Below are 19,913 nucleotides of genomic sequence, written 5' to 3'. Positions count from 1 at the left end.
CACCAGAAGAACTCTGCTTTCCGTCTTCGCCAAATTTGGCGATGAGCCCCGGAGAGCCACGAGGCAGCTGCCCCCACTAGCCCGTACTTGTGCAATGGTCCAGCCGCCACCACTCGTGGGCAGAGACAGCGATGAGGAATAGCTCGAGGAAAAAAAACGATCCTTGAGATCTGCAGCGTCGAGAAGCGTCTTGTGACTAGATTAGGATCAGGTGCGCACCGTTTAAGCGCGAGCCTCCACCTGGGAGAAGGCGCCCACCAGTCTGCCATGGCCATCTGTATAAACTGCCCGACTCTGCCTCTGGGCGATTTGGACTCTGGACCAATGCCCCGTCTTTTCTCAATTAGTTGGCATTTCAAACAAAGCCGGCCTTCTTGCCTGACCCCCCCCCCCCCCTTTGCAGTTAATAGAGAGGAACAGGGTCAAGAGGCCGTGCAGGGGGGTCTCACCCGGATCATGACGGGGGAGACAAACTCCTTCAGGCCACCGTTTTTGGCCAGCACCCACCATTGCCAGGGGCAGGTCTGGGAATAGTTCACCTATCCTGAGCACATTCGCAGCACACATCGGGTACAGTAAAGAAAGTTCACACAGGGTCAGGGAGTGTTGAGTGGCGGGGAGCTTCAGGGGCTACCCAACTGTAAAGGCCACCAGCGGGGTGAGGGGCTGTTAAGCCAGCCTGGTCTCTTAAGCTTTGCTCGCCTTGCCCCGTCAGCTTGTTCTCAAAACCAGGCTTTCTTTGTCCCTAAGTTGATTTCCCACCTCCCGGAACAGGGGATTCGGCTTCACAGGAAGCTGCTGTCTGGGACGTAGCACCCGCCGCAGGGATCAGCTAGGAGGGTGCTGCCATGAACTTTCCTAATTCAGTAATGTCTGTGTGCTAAATTGTTGTTTCCCCCAGACAGGGTTTCTATGTGTGGCCCTAGCTGTTCTGGAACTCTCTACTTGGAGCAGACCCGGCTCAAACTCAGAGATCCCCCTTGCCTCTCCTCCCATCTTGCCATAAGAGCGGGGATGGGGGGTGGGGTGGGGGTGTGTGGTTTCTGGGGATTCAAATTAAAATCCTAAGGTCCTCAGCAAGCTCTTTACCCAGCAGCCATCGCCCAGCCACACCCACAAACATGTCTGAGAAAGGTCTCTCTTTTGCAGCTTAGGCTGGCCTCACACTGTGTGGCCTGAGCGCTGGGATTACAGGGGTGAGCCACCATGCTTGGATGAGCTTTATTAAAAACTATTGCAAAATTATTCAGTTCAGAAACAAACAGAAAAGGAGGGCCACAACATACACCTGAGCACAAAAGACTCACCCTGAGCACACTGGAGCCAGCTCTCCCAGGACACCGCCCATCTACAGCTGGTCCTCCACTGTCCCTGTACTGTGATCAGGAGTGGTAGCCAGCACAGAGCCTAGGGCCTCCTCTCTAAAGTCAAGATGGCCAGGAGTGTTGGACACCAGGGCAGCTGACTCCTGAGCTGGCTGTGCTGTGTGTGTTCCAAGGCAAGGGGTCAGGAAACCGAGTCCTTGTGGGTGGTCAGCGGGCTAGATGTCTCAGCGCTGCCTGCAGGGACTTCTTCAGGAAGGTGGCGTTGGGCTCTAGGGCCACAGCCATGTCCAGGCTCTGCTGCTTTGTGAACTGGAGAGAGGGAATTAGGATTGCGGTGGCCATCTCCTCACCACCCCACAGGCCTTGCTAAGGATGGAGGCTTCTGAGCAACAGAACCTTCCTCCTCCTTGAGGTGAGGCAAGCTCCAGGAGGACCTTGGCGGTCATCAGATAGAACTGGGTAAGGAGGGCGCCTCAACTGAGGGACTGGCTCCATATCGGCCTGTGGAGCATTTCCGTAGATTGCCAGATAACATAGGAGGGTCAGCCCACTGTGGGTAGTGCTACCCCTGGCCAGATGGCCCAGCATAGTGGTCCAGGCCTTTACTCCCACTACTCAGGAGGCAGAGGCAGGAGGGTCTTTGTAGACTTGAAGCCAGCCTGGTCAACATAGAGGGTTCAGCCTAGCCAGACCTACAGAGCCCATCAAGCAGGAAGGCCTATACTCCATCCCCAGCACTACATAACCAGGCCACAGTGGTGCACCCTACAATCCTAACACTCAGCAACTGGAGGCAGGAGGCTCAGATGTTCAAGGTCATTTTGGCCACATAGCAAATCGTAGGCTACGTGAGATGTTGTTAAAAACAAAACAAAAAGCTCTCGGGCCCATGACCTGCAGGGCCTTCTGGAACATGCTTAGTCCCTCTACCCCTTATCTGTAAAATGAGGCTGCTATACAGACACTGTAGCACAAGACAAACAGACCCAGCAAAACAGGAGGCCGGCCAGGCAGTGGTGGCGCACACCTTTAATCCCAGCACTCTGTGAGTTCGAGGCCAGCCTGGTCTACAGAGCTAGTTCAAGGACAGGCTCCAAAGTTACAGAGAAACCCTGTCTCAAAAAAACCAAACCAAGGGCTGGAGAGATGGCTCAGTGGATAAGAGCATTGCCTGCTCTTCTAAAGGTCCTGAGTTCAATTCCCAGCAACCACATGGTGGCTCACAACCATCTGTAATGAGTGCCCTCTTCTAGCCTGCAGACATACACGTAGAAAGAATATTGTATACATAATAAATAAATAAAAAAACAACAACAAAAAAACAAAACAAAACAAAGCACAAACAAAAAAATCAGGAGGCCAAGGCGACAGGACTACAAGCCCAGGGGGCCAAATTTAAGTCAGGCAGCAGACCCCCATCTCAAAGCAAAACCAACAAAAAGGAGCTAACAGTGTCTGAGGGCTGATGCACAGCACAGGCTAGCAAATTCACAGCCTCGGCCACCATTGGCTCTGACAGTCCTAGATCTTCTGCCTCCCCCGAGTGCTGGGATTAAAATAGGCAAGCACCACCACTGCCCAGCTGGCTCTCAGTGTTCTGGCTACATAAGCAGATCCTGGCTCACACTGTCGCCTTTGCCAGGAGCATCCTCCTACTAACTCAGCCCTTGGTCACCATGGCTTTTTATGTGTTTTGGGATGGGACAGAACCTCTCACACAGCTTGGCCTGGCCTCGAACTTCAGATTTCCCTACAGGCTGTGTGCTGCCACACCCAGTCTACATAGTGTTAGGAATCGACCCCAGGGTTCTGTGGCTGGTGGGCAGGCACTCTGCCAACTGAGTGTCATCCCAGACCTCCCCAACTTTTTAAAAAAGTTTTTTTGGGGGTACACAGGTTCGCTACATAGCCCTGGCTGTCCTGGAACTCACTATGTAGACCAGGTTATCCTGGAACTCACAGACATCATCTTCCTCTGCCTCCTGAATGCTGGGACTAAAGGCGTGTGCTACCGTAGCCCAGACTGGCCTTGAATTTACAGCAATCCCCCTGCTTCAGCCTGCCCCACACAGTAACCACCCCCAGTCTCAATCCCCAGTGAGGCTTAGCCGCCCTCCTCTTGGGTCACCAAATGCCTATGCATGGCTCCTCACAAGCAGGACAACAGAGGGACAGGGTCCACTCAAGCATCATGCCATCTTAACTCGCCAATGCCCCACAGAGCACTACCACCAGAGATGCTGGCCCAATGAACAAGCCCCTGTGGACACTCACGCTGGCCTGGTACTTGGTCATCACTGTTAGCATCAGCTTGGCGTAGGACATGGAGGTGGTAGCTGCTGTCGCCTCTCTGCAGAGCCTTTGCACCAAGACATTGAACATCTCAGAGGTCATCTCCACCTGCACGCATTGAGACAGCGTCATACGGCCAGGCCTGGGTTAAATCCCAAGATCTCCATCTCCTAGCAGGTAGCTGGACAGAGTGCTCTAGGAATGGATCTAGAAAGCCCCTCTACAGATCCACATGTTGAAGGTTTGGGCAAAGGTGCTGAGATGGCAGAGCTTTTGGGTCACTAGGGTTTCTCTAAAAGGGACGGTGGTAGCTTGGCCCCTACTCTCTCTCTGCTTCTCGACTGCCATGGCCCGAGCAGCCTACCTACCACACACTTCTTCCACCACGATGTGTCCCATACAGGCCAGGGAGCAACAGAGCCAACACAGATGGAGCCTCTCAACTCAAGTCAACCTTGCTTCCTGCTGTTTACTGTTGGGGAATGTTATTTTCAGGTGTGTGACTTTTGTTTACGCTACATTTGTTTAACTCTGTGAAGCTGTGTTACTGTGCCTGTCTAACACACCTGATGGCCTAATAAAGAGATGAACGGCCAATAGCGAGGCAGGAGCGAAGATAGGCAGGGCTGGCAGGCAGAGAGTGTGAATAGAAGGAGAAATAAGAAAGAAGAGCAACAACAGAAAAGGAGAGGAGGACATCAGGGTCCAGCTACCCAGCTACACAACAAGCCACGGAGGAAGAGGTAAAGAGAGGTATCCAGAAACAGAGAAAGATAAAAGCCCAGAAGCAAAAGGTAGTAGGGATAACATATGAAAAGCTGACTAGAAACAAGCCGAGCTAAGGCCAGGCATTCATAACTAAGAATAAGCCTCTGTGTGATTTATTTGGGAGCTGGGTGGTGGATCCCTCAAAAGAGCCAAGAGTAAACTTCCCACAACGGCCTACCTCAGGTATTCTACCACAGTAAGGGAAGCTGACATACCAATGAGCCCCCGTCCCCACAACTGGACACCAAGGCTCAAAGTAACTGAAGACTGGGGAAAGAAATAAAATGGCAGACACATGGTCTCACACTATAGCCCCTACCCTTGCCAAGCCCAGATCAGTACCACGGGGGAGCCGGTGACACCAGCCTGCCTCAGTGGTTGAAACCTTAATGACAGGGCATGGCGAGGTCCTGAAGGACACTGCCAACTCTTCATAACAACAGATGACCACGACCATCAGGAGGCGCTCAGCACTTTACACCCATTGTTCTTGGGGCTCCTGTTGTGTGAAGACGTACTGCTGTGACTGGGGGCATAAAAAGCTGAATGGGGCTGGAAAGAGGGCTCAGAGGTTAAGAGCACTGGCTGCTCTTCCAGAGGACCTGAGTTCAATTCCCAGTGATCACACGGTGGCCCACAACCACCCGTAATGAGATCTGGCGCCCTCTTCTGGTCTACAGGCATGCATACCAGCAGAACACTGTATGCGTAATAAGTAAATAAAATCTTAAAGAATTGGGTGGCTGGAGAGATGGCTCAGAGGTTAAGAGCATGGCCTGCTCTTCTAAAGGTCCTGAGTTCAATTCCCAGCAACCACATAGTGGCTCACAACCATCTGTAGTAAGACCAACTGGGCTACAAGAGACCCTATCTCAAAAAAGCAATGTACAGCCAGTCAGTTATGGTGGCTCAGGCATGTAATCCCAGTACCTGGGATTAAATTCATGATAGCCTGGGCTACACAGACCAAGGGCTAGGACTATGGTTCTGGAGCAGAGCACCTGCCTAGCATGCACAGAGTCCTGGGCTCAAACCCTGCTGGACACAGGAAAAGCAGGAACGGGGGCCAGGGCTGGTGAGCTTCAGCACCAGTGAGAAGCAGGGAAGGTGAGTTAAAGGCCTGCCGTCTAAGCTGCCAATGCAAGCACTGCTTGTCTCTGCCTCTAAACCAGTGACAGCTAAGCACTGGGGGAGGGGGCGGATGTGGGGGGGTTAGGGGTGGGAAAGGTCAGGGGAGCATTCCTCTCTGTTGATCTCCCAAGTTAGGACTCCAACCCAGTGGGTGGGGCACACCCACAATCCCAGCAGGAGGGACAAAGATCAGGAGTTCAAGAAAGAGGAGGAGGCATCAGCCCAGCAGGTGCTACTAAGAGACAGAGCTAGGCAGACCAGACATCAGCTGCCCATCCCCACCTTCAGTGGCTGGGGCTTTGACCCTGCTGGAAGGCAGCAGCCTGCTTGCCTGAGACTGAAAGCCAGCGGCCTGGGTCCTATGCAGCCTTCTCTAGGCAGCCCACTCACCTGCCGCTCCAGGAGTGCCTGCAACACCAGGAACATCTCCTCCCTCCAGGCCAGCTCCAGGACCTGCCTGCACGGAGGACACACAGTGAGTAAGGGCTGTCTTCCCACCACTGGGCACGCAGAAGAGCAGGCAGCAGCCCCATGTGCAACAGCTGCAGACCCAGGCACAAGTATCTTCCTGGGTTTGATTGCCCACTGTCTGTGAAGTTCTTCTACGTAGAAAGGGGACACTGTGTAGGCTCTGAAGCTAAGTGGTCAGTGAGCAGTGGCTGGCGTTATCTGAGGATACTCCCTTTTTCTTTTTTCTTTCTTGTTTCGTTATTTTGAGACAGGGTTTCTCTGTGTAACAGTCCCCTGTTTTTAAGAAAGATTCACATCTTTCTGTTTTTTAAGAAAGCTGGACGTGGTAGTGCACACCTTTAGTCCCAGCACTCCAGAGGCAGAGGCAGGTGGATCTCTAAGTGTGAAGCCAGCCTGGTCTACAGAGTGAGTTCCAGGACAGTCAGGGCTACACAGAGAAACCCTGGCTCGGGAAAAAAATAAATAAAAACCTGAGTGCATCCAAGTCAATAAACAAGGTGGAGACTGAACTCATTCATGTCTGACTCTGGAGACAACACTCAAACACTATGATGTGTCTGGGCTGAGCTCCTTCTGAGAGGGATCCAGTAAAACTGGGGAAGATGAAAAAAAAAAAAAACAAAACCACCAAACTGGGGAAGTCTAACCTGGCATTCAACATGGGCCCAGAGGAAAGGGCACAAGGTGGGTTTATGCCCCAGGGGCAGCAGCATGTGCTATGCCACTGTGTGTGCATGTGTGTGTGCGTGTGTGGTGCTGGGGTGAAACCCAGCGTGGGGTTAGCATAAAGCCTGCACTCACCCCAGGATCTGGACCTGCATGTCTGGCTCCAAGGACTCATCCTTTACAAGACAGCACAGTAGCTCGGTCTGCACAGGACCTGGGTCAAAGACAGGAGAAGACAGAGGGCTGGGGGAGGGCAGGGGAAGGCTGACAGAAACAGGATGACCACTGTCTGGGAACAAACTAGCATTTTCACTTGCTGAACCCCAACTCGGCAGGGCCGCAAGGGGTGAAGTGTGCAGGGCAGAGGGGGAGGCCTGGATTGGTTCTGCAGGTAGTTACCCATACTCGGGTCCTGGAGTAGAGGAACTAGGAGGGTCTTGCAGAAGACGTAGGTGTACTTCACACAGAAGGAGACAAGGGCAGCTCTGAGCAGCCTAGAGGCGGAGGATGGCAGGGAGAGGACCTAGTCACCAGGGAGAGGACAAAGTCACTTCATCCAGTCAGGAAGTGTTTTACCTCACATGTGTCAGTTGGCAACCCATGTAACTGAGGAAAAGCCACCCCTGGTTCCCAAACCCAAAAGCCCCATCTGGGGCGCAGGTGGGAAGACATTACATGCTGTAAGGTGCCAGGGGTCCGCACCTTAGTCCCTCTCCCAAACCTCCTTCCTGGGGACTCAGGATCCCCATTATTCCTGGCCTTCTGGGGTTTCCTGCACCCACCCGGTCAAGAAAGAGACTCCTGGCCAAGATGGAGGCATTGCTGATGCTGAGGGCTGGTGTGAGACTCAGCAGGTAGCTGCAGAACTGCAGGAGGCCTCCATCAGGGAGCTGGTTCAGCTGCAGCTGGCTGCATAGCAACTCTATCTGAGGGAAACCAGGAAACCCGGTTGACTCTGTGAGGCTGCAGGCCCAGTGGGCCACAGAAAGGGCAGAGCAAGGGCACGAGGGGAGAGGGAGCAGCATGGAGCAGGGAGAGCGAGTGGGAGAACCAACGGCTAAGAAATGACTCAGGGAAACCCTAGTGAAGAGGCAGAAAATGCAGCCCTGAGCCCCATGAGAGGCAGGGAAACAGGCAGGGGCATGGGAGACCTCAGGGCCAGGCCTGTCTCACCTGGCTGGGACCACATTCATGGAGAAACTGCAGGTCTCCTGGAGGCTCGTCTTCCAACCCCTGGGGAGACAAAGCCTGAGTAAGAGCTGGCAGATTGCTGGCGACAGGTCACAGAGGCCACTCTTAGAAGACACCACCAGAGAAGGACTTCCAGGGGATGATAGCATATCCAGACTTGGCCCTGGAGTGAGTATCCTAAGATCTCCCTCCTACCCAGCCCCACCCAGGCTCCATGATCTGGGGCTTCCCTGGGCGTGGGTCAAAAGGGCTGTGGTAAAGAGAGAGGGCCAGTCACCTCTTGGAAGGCTTTCAGCAGCTGCTGCAGCCTGGGCACCTGGTCCTGTAGAGGAGAGAGCAGTTACCATTTCTATAGTGCGGCAGGACCTCCTAGCTCCCTCTGGAGAAAACACCCGGGCAAGAACTGAAAGAATGGCTCAATGGTTAGACACTTCCCTTTCTTCCAGAGGAACTGGAGCTGCTCACAATCACCTGTAACTCAAGCTCTGGGAGATCCTCTGCCCTTTTCTGGCCTCCATGAGAACCACATGTGCCCACACATTGGGGGGGGGGGGCAATGGGAACTGAGGGGCAAAAGTGATTCAGGAAGAACAGGAAGGTGCCATCTCCATCTTACAAGATGTCTAGAGCAGGCTTGTGTGAAACCCAGCCCACTGCTTTTTCTTTTCTGCATCCAACTTCAATGGGGTAGTAGACCCAGTATGGGCGGGCGGGCGGGCGGGCGGGCTGGATGTTGGCATGATTCACGCCAGTGGGTAGAGAAAGCACCAGTGGCCAAACCCTTCAATCCCACACTCTAGATTAGGACAGGTGTTTCCAGTTCCTAGTAACTCCCTCCCCACCTCCACCAGTTTGGGGAGGGGAGGCTGCCCCCCCTTCCTTCCTCCACAACCCACCCCCTCATCCCTGCTCCATGTAAAGAGGTCCCTGTTGGGATTTATGTCTCAACCAGCTTTCACCACTATGCAGAAGAACCATTCTGAAACCAGCCTCCAGCCAAAGTACCTGGACAGCTCGGGGCAACTCCACCCTCTCAGCTGGACCCTTGGCCTCCTCCACACAAGGGCCAGTCTCAGGAGTCTCTGCTTCAGAAGCAGTCTGCTTTGGGTCAGGTGACACGCCTCCTGCATCTAATGGGGATTCTCGGGACTCCAGCTTGGGTCTCTCTTCCTGGTCCTTCTCTTCCTCCTCCAAACCCCGGAACCTTTTAGGGGCTCTCTCTGACTCAGGGCTGGCAGGATCTTCCTCTGGCTCCTTCTTCCGTTTCCCACGGAGCTGCAAGTGCTGGTCCTCTGGAGTTGGAGCCAATTTCAGGCCCCTACTGCCCTGGCCCAGGCGTCCACACAGGTCTCGGAGCTGTGACTGACAGTTTGGGGACAATGGGGAGGTTCCCTCCACAGAGACTCCAATCCCCACATCCCTTCTTAGCAGCACCGCGAGGGCATGGAGCCAGGCATCATGGGTAGATGCTGTGTCCTGCTGGGCAAGGTGCAGTACAGAATGGAGGCCGCTCTCAGGTAGCAAGGGTCGAACAGCCATGAGCAGGGTCATCAGGTTCTTCCGGCATATCCCGGGCAACTGTAGCAGCAGTGGAGTCCTACAGACAGAGTTTTTTTTGTTTTGTTTTCTGGGTTGGGGGTCTCGTTATGTAACCCAGACTGTCACGACCTCTCAATCCTCCTGCCTTAACTCCTTAGGTGCTCTGATGGCAGGCGTGTGTCATACAGGGTGGGGTAGACTGGGTAGGGTGTCCACCACTGTAGCAGGGAATCGGGGGTGATGCCTACAAGATTTGCTAAGAAGAGGCGGCCAAGTATGGCCTTAAATCCCAGCACTTGTGACGCCAAGGCAGACAGACCTGTGAGTTTGAGGCCAGTCAGGGCTATATAGCAAAGCCCTGTCTTAAAACCAACACAAAACAACCAAAGAGGTACTGAGGATGGAAAGGGGACAACAGAGACGGGGACATGGGACATGCACAAGGCAGATAAAAGCTGTGCCAGAACCGGACCAGAAAGGTTTCACAGAGCAAGTGGGACACTGAGACGAAGGAATGGGGTGATAACCCTTCACCCCCAACCTTTACAGCTCCTACAGGGCCAGCTCCTGCTAGCAGCAGGCATTCTCATCCAACCCTGTCCTCCAGGGCTCCCCAGGGCCCCACGCATTTAGCTCTCTAGAATTCTGTGACCTTGTCTCCACTAGTCCCTCTGTGTCAGGGCTAGTCCCCATCACACACGGGTACTCGGCATGTGAGACTAGAGAAGATAAGCTTTTTAATTTGTGGGAAACAGATACTATGTCAGAAAGAAAAACTAGTGTCACAGTGAGGGAAAAAAGATGAAGGTGTGGTCTAAGAGAACCTCCTCCAGCATCCCATAACCTCATAGCAAGTACATACACAACTAAATAAAAAAACATTGAAAGCGGCAGGCTGGGCTGGAGAGATGGCTCAGAGGTTAAGAGCATTGCCTGCTCTTCCAAAGGTCCTGAGTTCAATTCCCAGCAACCACATGGTGGCTCACAACCATCTATAATGAGATCTGGTGCCTTCTTCTGGCCTGCAAGTATACATGCAAACAGAACACTGTATATGTAATAAATAAATTAAAAAAAAAAAGACAGCGGCAGGCTGACACTCAAGGGTCTAGAAGGGAATCCCTTGCCATTCAGAAGGGAGAATTTATCCAGAACACTTATGTGGGGGGCTACCTTCCATACTCAGGGAAGCAAGCCTGCTGTAAGGTGAACACTGTTTGATACACTGGCAACCAGCAGGCCTCACTCCATGACCTAGTGCATGGATCTTAACCCCACACTGTTTTAACTGTTTTAACACAGGTGTTCACTTGACATAAGTATGTTTGCATTGGAGTTTGGTTTTTTCCCTGTTGTTTTGACCATGTCTTTCTATGAAGTCCTGGGGGGCCTTGAACTTAAAGGAATCCTCCTGCCTCTGCCTCCGAGTGCTGCGATTACCAGCATGCAACATCACAACCCAGCTTTTATTTTTCTTCTGAGACAAGGTCTGAGATCGGCCTGCCTCTGCCTCAACTTTGGGGCTAAAGGAGTGTGCCACCAGGTCGGCAACGCTGACTTTTTTTAAAGAGATGAAGTACGCAAGCAAAATCAATGCCTACACTTAGAATTATGCCTGAAAATATTGGGGAGCACTCGGGACATGGCTGCAGGAGTCAGAGGCTAGCCTGGGCTAGATGGAGCCCTGACGCGACTAGACAAACAGAGGGGAGGCGGCGGGGGCCACGGCGGGGACTCACAGCTTCAGGCGGCCGTCGGGGCCCCGCACCTCGGGCTCTGCGCGGCCCAGCGCCTCGAGGAAGCCGCCCCAGGGGAAGTGCTCGGCACGGCGGCCCAGGGTGCGCAGAACCCCCAGCCCGCGCCGGGCGCCCTCGGGTCCCGCCTGCAGCGCCTGCAGCAAGAGGCGGGCGGGGGCGTCCAGGGCCGCCCAGGGCGCCGCCCCGGCCGGGGTCACGGTGTCCGACACCGACCACTCCAGCGCAGAGCCGACGCGGGGCGGAAGCCCGAACACACGAGATCTGAGGGCGCCGCAGCCAGGAAAGGCGCCGCAGCCAGGAAAGGCGCCGCACGGAAGAAGCAGGGAGCCAGAGCAGGGCTTGAGAGGATGAGGCGCAGCACTAGGGGAGGGGCCGGAAGGGGCGTGACTGAGAAAGGGGCGTGGGCAGCAACTAGTCAGACTGCGGGGAGGGGGCGTGGTCGAGGAGGAGCGTGACCAACAACTAAACTCTCGGTGGATGGGCGTGGTCGAGGAGGGGCGTGGCGATGGCGCAGGAAAGGGATACAGAGGGGCGGTCCGGTTCCACCGACTTGTGCCAATCCGGCCGGCGCTTGGTGAAAGGGCTGGATCTAGACTGTTGCCTAATCTTATTCCTTCTCCACGTGTTTTTTAATATTTTCATTTTATTTATTTATTTACTTACCTTTTTTGGTTTTTCAAGACAGGGTTTCTCTGTATCTTTGGGATCTGTCCTGGAACGCGCTCCGTAGACCAGGCTGGCCTCGAACTCACAGAGATTCACCTTGCTCTGCCTCCTGATTGCTGGGATTAAAGGCTTGCTCCACCACCGCCCATGTATTTATTTATTTAGATTTTTAAAAAAGATTTATTGCCGGGCGGTGGTGGCGCACGCCTTTAATCCCAGCACTCGGGGAGGCAGAGGCAGGCGGATCTCTGTGAGTTCGAGACCAGCCTGGTCTACAAGAGCTAGTTCCAGGACAGGCTCCAAAACCACAGAGAAACCCTGTCTCAAAAAAATCAAAAAAAAGATTTATTTACTTAACAATGTTTCTCCTACCTGTACACCTCCAGGCCAGAAGAGGGCACCAGATCTCATTACAGATGCTTGTGGTTGAGGAATTGAACTCAGGACCTCTGGAAGAACAGCCAGTGCCCTTAACCTCTGAGCCATCGCTCCAGCCCCCGTGTATTTATTTTTATTATTTTATGAGTATAGCTGTTTTGCCTGCATGTACGTCAATGCACCACGTGTGTGCCTCATGCCCGAAGGCGTGGAATCCCTTGGAACTGGAGTTATGAATGGCTGTGGGTTTACATGTGGGCGCTGGGGGTGAGCCCAGGTCCTCTGCAAGAGCAGCCAATGCTCCTAACCACTGAATCATCTCTCCAGCTCCTTTTAAATTTTATTTTTAATCATGCGTATGTGTGTGTGTGTGTGTGTGTGTGTGGTTGGGGATATTGCTGCATGTGTATTTGGTGTGCCAAGACTTTGATTCCCTGGGTCCTCCGGAAGATAGCAATATGGGGTCTTGACTGATGAGCCACCTCTCCAGCCACAAATTATCAAATACTGTGGCTGTGGTAATAACTTTCAGGAAGAAGAAAGGAAGATAAAGTGAGATATCTTATAATGAGCCAGATAAAGATGGGGTCAGTGAACCTGTGGAGAGGTCTCTGCAGGCACAGAAGATGCAGTGCAATGGCCCCGGGACTGCAGGAGGGCTGGAGAAGGGGTCAGAGAGGTCACCAGGCCTGGGATCCCACAGAGAACATTGGCCTTCTGCTCTGAATATCATGGGGAACCATGGTAGTGTTTTGAACTGATCTTAATTTTGAGCCAAAACTATTCTTTTATTTCAAGGGAATGAGTTGGAGGAACCTTCTCTCTCTGGTAAGTAGACTGGAGCAGATATCTGGTGTTCCAAAGAGGCTGCTGGGGGATTTGGAGCCTGAGAAGTAAAGCCAGGGCCAAAGATCTGCCACATTCCCCAAGCCTCAGCTCCAGTCTCACTCCCTAAGGTTCTTGCATTTGAACCATCTGGGCAGAACCGGGATTGAGTTCTAAGCCTGGTTCCAGGATCCTGGACCATCGTGGGTCAAGATGTTACATCCCCACCCTCTGAGGAGTGTACAGGAAGCCTTACGGAGCCCAGGCACAACCGATGGCCCCCGAGGACAAGGCAGGGCTAGAAATAAACGTCAGTCTTCAGACAGCACTGGGCCGGCTCAGGTATATTTTATTGGTTTTCTTCCAAAAATCTTTCTACAAAACAGGAAAATTAAAAAACAAAAATCCAACCTGTAGAACAGGTAGGACCCCCTTCCTCAAGGTGGGACTCTATCTCAACATCCATGACCCCCAGCTGGGAATCAGCAGCCCACAGGGGTGGAGGTGGAGGGTTTCTCACTAAAGCCTCAGCAGCTTCCTTCAGCACTAAGATTTCCCACCCAGCAGGCCCTTCCCCTCCTCCCTGCTCCCTCAAGCAGCTCCTGGCTACAGAAGGTCAAGGTAATGCTGAGGTCCTCCCACCCACACAGGACCAAGGCCCAGGCACAGTCTGGGAAGAACACATGTTTCTCTAGGTTGTTGGTGTCTAGGAATGAAGCCATCCCTAACTCCATAAAGTAGAGAGAAACATCCAGAAGGCTTTGGTTTTGGCCACAGCTGCCGTGGGATAGACTCACAGGTGAGGCTGGGTGGGTGGGGGGACACAGCACAACATTGTCACAGTAGGGGCTGAAGTCACCAACATTGCTCAGGTAAAACATTATATTTATCACGGATATTTTTAAAAATGGGTTCTCATGTAGCCCAGGCTGCCTGCCAACTTGATGGGTCACCAAGGATGATCTGGAACTCCCGAACCTCCTGCCTCTCTCTCCCAAGTACTGGGATTACAGGTATGTACCCATACTCTCAACAGTGAGCAAACCGAGGGCCTCGTGCCTGCTGGGTAACGGACTGACCCTCAGCCCCAGCCTTTACGGGTGCTGTGCTTTTCTATTGCTGTGATAAACATCATGTCTAAGAACGAGTTGATTTGGGTGTATGGGTCCAGAGGGTTGGGAGCCATGATGGCAGAGTAAAGACTTGAGGCCTGGAGTAGGACCAGCTAGGCTTAAACTTTAAGCACAAGCAGAGGGAAAACTAGGACTCTGCCTCAGAGCTGGTCCCGGTGACATACTTCCTCCAGTAAGGCAGCCTAACACTTCCTAAACCTATCTAGTGACACCAGCTGGGACCTGTGGCCAGAGCCTCAGGTAGGAACCGGCGCATGTAGATTCAGTCAGACTTGAAAGCCAGTGGCCTTTTCCCCAAATGGAGAACTGGAGCCGGATCCGGTTGAGAGGCAGTAAAAGGAGAGATGGGCCATCACCTTCAAGCCATGTTCTTCCAGGAGGAAGGGGCACTCAAGACTGGCCCTAATGTTGCACCATACACAGTACAGAAGCACCGGCTGAATGTGGGAACCGCGAGGATCCTGGTGTAGGGTTGCCGGTCATGCCGCTGCCTTCCAGCAGGCGGCAGTGACGTGCCTTCAGGGATATCCTAGAATTCTGTCTAGGCAGCACATTGGGGAACCTCTTTTCCTTTTTTTCAACTAGATTTTACTAGTGACATAGAAGGAGGGCAGGCCACAGACAACCCTCACATGTGCCCCTACAACCAAGTGAGAACAGTGTACTGGGCTATGGGTGGCCTTAGCCGGGGCAGCTGCAGGCTAATAAATGTTGAACGATAATGCCGGAGGGGCCCTGGACACCTGTGGTCAGCCTCAGGGAGGCCAGCCAGGGCAGTGGATGCACGGAGGAGTTTCTTTGTCATATAAGCCTTTTCTCCTCAAATCCAGGACAAGCTAGGTCCTTCTTCTCCACATACCACTTACAGACAGGACCCTCAGAGCATCCAGGCGGCGGCAGAAATCCCTCAAAACAACGTCCTTTCCTTGTCCAAAAGCTACCGCCAGGATGGCTCCAAGAGGTGGCCCCATGGGAACTCTCCAGCTTGCTTCCCTTTCCTGGCCCCGACGTGACACCAGCCACATCAACACCTGTCCTGGAATCTTTCAGTGACTTTTTGGTTTGTTTGTTTTGAGACAGGCTCTCATTATGCAGCTCTGGCTGGAACTTGCTAGCTCAGGCTGGCCTCAAACTCTGCCTGCTTCTGCCTCTGTTTTCTAGGTGCTTGGATTGAAGGCGTTTGCCCCCATGCCTCTTATCTCCTTTTTTTTTTTTTTTTTTTTTTTTTGGATTTTCGAGACAGGGTTTCTCCATAGCTTTTTGGTTCCTGTCCTGGAACTAGCTCTTGTAGACCAGGCTGGCCTCGAACTCACAGAGATCCGCCTGCCTCTGCCTCCCGAGTGCTGGGATTAAAGGCGTGCGCCACCACCGCCTGGCTCTTATCTCCTTTTTTAACGTTGCGGTTCAATCTTTTGAGACAGGGTTTCATGTAGCTCAGACTGGCCTCAAACTTGCTATACAGCAATAACATTGAATGTCCACGCTTCCTGCCTCCTCCACCTGATTACAGCTATGTGCCCTCTGGCTGGGTGTATGTGGTCATGGGGACGGAGCCCAGAGCCTCGTGCAAGGTAGGCAGACACTGTGCCAGCTGAGTCGCGTCCCTAGCCCTGAACCATATGTGGTGTTTTGTTTGTTTCACTTTTGAAGATTTACTTTTTATTTTATGTGTGTTTTGCCTACATGTATATCTGCGTACCACTTGTTTGCTGGTGCCAGCAGAGGCCAGAAGAGGGTGTTAGAATTCCTGGTACCAGTTACAGATGGTTGTGAGCCACCATGTGGATTTTGGGAATTGAACACAGGGCTCTGGAAGGGTAGTCAGTGCTCTTAACCACTGAGCCATACAGCTTTCTTTCTTTTCTTCCTCTTTTTTTTTTTTGTTTGTTTGTTTGTTCTTTTTGAGACAGGGTTTCTATGTGTAGCAGCCCTGGCTGTCCTGGAACTTACTCTGTAGACCAGGTTGGCCTTGAACTCACAGAGATCCACCTGCCTCTGCCTCCGAGTGCTGGGACTACCCAGGTTGAGCCGCAGAGGATGTTAAGTGTTCCTTCCCCTCAGTCATTCGGTCTCCCAGGCCTCCTCTCCTTCCTGAGTTCTCCTCCTCCTTGTCCCTCCTGGTGCCAGCTCAGACCTGAATATTGGAGTTCATGTCCCCCTTGCTCCCTAAAGTTACATAGACTGCCTCAGTTTCCTCTTCCGTAGCTTTAGAAGAATAAGGATCCTCACCTCACAGCGATAATAAGCAAAAGCCTTCCTCACACCACAGGCTCTCAGGACATCACTGCTGGTCTTGACAGGTCCTCCAGAGCCTTCCAACGGGGACACCAGTGCCTGGTGACATCCCTCTCCTATAGCACCCTTATTTTCTCCCCCCTTCAGTGTTCCCCTGGGAGCCCCCCTCCACCATCCCCACACGCTTTTCCTCAGTCACTGACCAGGTGCCGTTGTGGTTCACAGGCAAGCCCAGGGCTGCAGATGAGGCTCATGGGGCCTGAAGGCCAGCTACCCTGCATGCCGCTCTCCTACCCTGCCAGCTGCCGACCCTGGTGCCATGACAACCTGAGGACATCCAGGAGGCAATGCTTCTGCCGTGTGCACAGGTACCTCAGGCAGTGGGCGTGGGTGTGGTTCGACTAGATCCAGACACTAAATCCTGACTGTCTTCCTTCCACTGTGGGCACAGGGTGGTTCAGACATTCTTCCAGAACAGCCCCAATAGAGCCCTGGGTGGCATTAAAAGCTTCTGAGCTCCCCAGCCCTCCAGGTCTTAGCATCCCAGAGGGCCAGCGTGCCATCTGCCCCATCACCTGACTTCAGTATCTACTGCTCCTGTCTGGGCTCTGCTGTGGGGCCACGAGCTCCTGGGTGAGGTCTGACTCAGCCTGAGGCTCCTGGGAGTGGCTACGGTTCCCGTCAGCAGCTGCAGGAAGTGGTCTGCTCGCTCACACACGTGGCATCTACTGAGAGCTAGCTGTGTGCAAGGCTTTGTGGTATCTAGGCTGTGGCCTAGGCCCTGCCCTGGGAGGACTCAGGAATCTCTCTTAACCACCGTGCATCCTCCAGTACCCTACCCATCACCTACAGGCACCTATCATGGCCCAAATTCATAGGTGTTCTGAGCATAAAATACACTTAACACAAAGATCAAAGCATTTTGTGTTGACTGAATTAATTGGTAATATTGTACATGTGATTTTGATATATTAGGCTACATAAAACACTTTTGTGGGTGGTTGAGATAGGGTTCTGTATAGCCAGCAAGGCCCAAACTCACAGCAGTCTTCCTGTCTTAGCCCTCCTGGGTCCTGGGGTCGCAGGCTTGAGCCACCATGCCCAACTGTAGTGAATTGTTTTTTAGTCACTAAAAAGGTATCAAGTGGGACTGGCTCAGTGGTTAGGGGCACTTACTGCTTTACAGAGGACTCAGGTTCAGTCATGGCGCCTACACAACAGATTACAGTCATCTATAACTCCATTTCCAGGGGATCTAAGGCCTTTCTCTGTCTGCCTGCTGCCATGTTCCCTATCATGACAGACATGGACTCTAACCCTCTGGGATTGTAAGTCCACAGCAAGTTTTCTTTTAAGAGTTTCCTTTGTCATGGTGCTTTGACCCCCCCCCCCCCAACACAACTAGTCAGTGTTCCCCACAACAAGATTCTGAGTGGAGCTGGCACTGTAACGTGTGTCCCCAGCACCTCACTAGTACTCTTAGTAATCAGATTGGCAGGCGGAGATTTGTAACACGAATAATAAAAACCCAGAGACAGATATGGGACTCAAACTGAAGGTCAGAAAAGCTTAGTCAGTAGAACATGGGACTCTTAATCCCAGGGTTGTGGGTTCAAGCCCCACATTGGGTGCCATTTGTAGACAGAAGTTTCTGTCTTGCCTGGTCCTGAAGCTGTTCAGTCCCAAAGAAACACACAAAGGCTTATATTAATCATAAACTGTTTGGCCTATAAGCTCAGGCTTATTATCAATTAGCTCTTACAACTTAAATCAACCCATAATTCTTATCTATGTTTAGCCATGTGGCTGACACCTTTTCTCAGTGAGACATTCTCATCTTGCTTCCTCTGTGTCTTGCAGGTGACTGGGTCTCTGCCTTTCCTCTTCCCAGAATTTTCTTAGTCTGATTGCTTTGCCCATATTTCCTGCCTGGCTACTGGCCAATCTTTGTTTTATTAAACAAGTACGAGTGACAAATCTTTATAGTGTACAAAAGCAGTATACCACAGTAGAGGTTGGGGTGGGGTACTTATAGGAGGACTTTCAGGTTAAAGTCTGTCTGTGGGTCTATCTGTCTGTCTGTATTCCCCACCTCCCACCCCCAGCTGGACACAGGGCCTCACACTTAGGTAAACAGTCTACTACTAAGCTCAACCCCAAATTCTAAAGCTAAAGGTGAGGACTAAGGAGTCAAGGTCCTGGTACTAGGAAGGTAGCAGTAAGGGACCTGGTACTAGGAAGGTAGCAGTAAGGGAAGAAGAGCAAGGAGTTTGGGGGGCATCAGGACTGGGGTGCCATGGGGAGGCCATTGAGGAATAAGGTTGGTGAGAGGAGGGGCCTGGGTGAATGGCGAAGGAGCTCCTGGTCTTCACTCTTGAAAGCCCAAACAGTCTGCACTGTCGTCATCCCGAGCCTTCCTGACCCTGTGCAGGAGAGAAGCACCAGGAATCTCCCGCAGCAAACGTCCTTCTGAGTGCTTGACCTCTTATTCCTGTCTGCTTTTCTTTGAGCTTAGAAAACCCACAAATCTCAGTCTTGACGGTCATCCCTCCTCTGCCCAAACCTCAGTTCTCCTGGGAGAACGGATGACTTCCGGGTATTGGCAAATGAATCTGGGCTAAAATGTGAATGTCTAATAGAAGGCCTAGAGAATTGGTAGAGCCTTGACACAAAAACGGAAGAGAAGGTGGAACAGAGCCTGAGCTAGCCCGTGATCAGCGGGGTAACACTGGCTTATTCCTTCCCTCTGGGCTCAGTCTCCTCTGTACCAAGAAGTCCTTCCACAGACACGCTCAGATTCATTCATTCATTCATTTTAGTTTTTCGAGACAGGGTTTCTCTGTGTAGCCCTGGCTATCCCAGAACTCACTCTGTAGACCAGGCTGGCCTTGATCTCACAGAGATCTGCCTGCCTCTGCCTCCCAAGTGCTGGGACTAGAGGACCGTGACACCCCCTGCCTGGCTTACTCAAATTCTTAGCTTTCAATAACCAGGATGAACCCAAAATAATGTCTCCCTTTCCAGTGTTTTCCTGAGATCCAGACCCAACACATATGGTTGCTGGGGACCAGGCCATTCTCCCTGATACAGCTGCTGCCCCCAGCCTGGAGTCCTGGTGGGATGTGAGCAGATCTTCATCCCACATGGCTAGAAAGGGGAAGGAGCCTCAGCCAGCTGCTGCCCCATCTCAGGCCTGAAGGACGAGTGTGCGGCTCTGCTCCAGGGATGTGGGTAGGGCAGGAAGCCTTTGGGGTCCTTCAGTAAGTACTAGAAGGCTCCAAGGAGTTTGGAAAGCAAGGTGACCTGGGTCTTGAGGGCTTAGGAGCAGGACTAAGGGTGTGCACGGTTGTGGCCTCCACTGTGGAAAGCTGGCAGAGCTAAGGTTCATGCTGGGAAGCCCTGGGGACCGGGCCTCCCATCCAGGTCACTGTGACCTTGTTCATATCCATGAAGTCACATGTGTGCTGTATAGCTCACATGTAATTAGAATATTATCAGTGCCACAAGGTCACACCACAGTTAGAGGTGGACGGGAT

The 19,913-nt window shown here is 52.6% G+C and overlaps 1 protein-coding gene across 1 annotated transcript; it reads right to left on the bottom strand.

Moving 5' to 3' along the window:
- Positions 1-1,039: 1,039 nt before the first annotated feature.
- Positions 1,040-17,582, bottom strand: Fance (FA complementation group E). The gene is made up of 11 exons (XM_041635178.1): positions 17,554-17,582; positions 11,123-11,500; positions 8,850-9,441; positions 8,122-8,166; positions 7,827-7,886; positions 7,436-7,579; positions 7,053-7,176; positions 6,789-6,867; positions 5,907-5,973; positions 3,600-3,725; positions 1,040-1,634 (listed from the first exon to the last, which is right to left on the bottom strand). Exons 1-11 carry the CDS (start codon positions 17,580-17,582, stop codon positions 1,533-1,535), a joined length of 1,746 nt encoding a protein of 581 aa, XP_041491112.1. The 3' UTR covers positions 1,040-1,532.
- Between the last annotated feature and the right edge of the window lie 2,331 nt (positions 17,583-19,913).

The sequence above is a fragment of the Microtus oregoni genome, unplaced genomic scaffold (genome assembly GCF_018167655.1).
Source record: "Microtus oregoni isolate MIOR12 unplaced genomic scaffold, Mior012 000046F_ref0000063, whole genome shotgun sequence".
Lineage (NCBI taxonomy): Eukaryota > Metazoa > Chordata > Mammalia > Rodentia > Cricetidae > Microtus > Microtus oregoni.
The sequence above is the reverse complement of the archived record's forward strand: the minus strand, read 5'-3'. Positions and strand labels throughout refer to the sequence as shown.

Excerpts from the sequence above, each read along its gene's own strand:
- Fance (XM_041635178.1), bottom strand. The coding sequence starts at position 17,582 with ATGACTGAACCTGAGTCCTCTGTAAAGCA. Across the intron at positions 7,580-7,826 it reads ATGAATGTGGTCCCAGCCAG|ATAGAGTTGCTATGCAGCCA; the intron begins GTGAGACAGGCC and ends GGTTTCCCTCAG. Across the intron at positions 5,974-6,788 it reads ATGCAGGTCCAGATCCTGGG|GCAGGTCCTGGAGCTGGCCT; the intron begins GTGAGTGCAGGC and ends TCCTCCGTGCAG.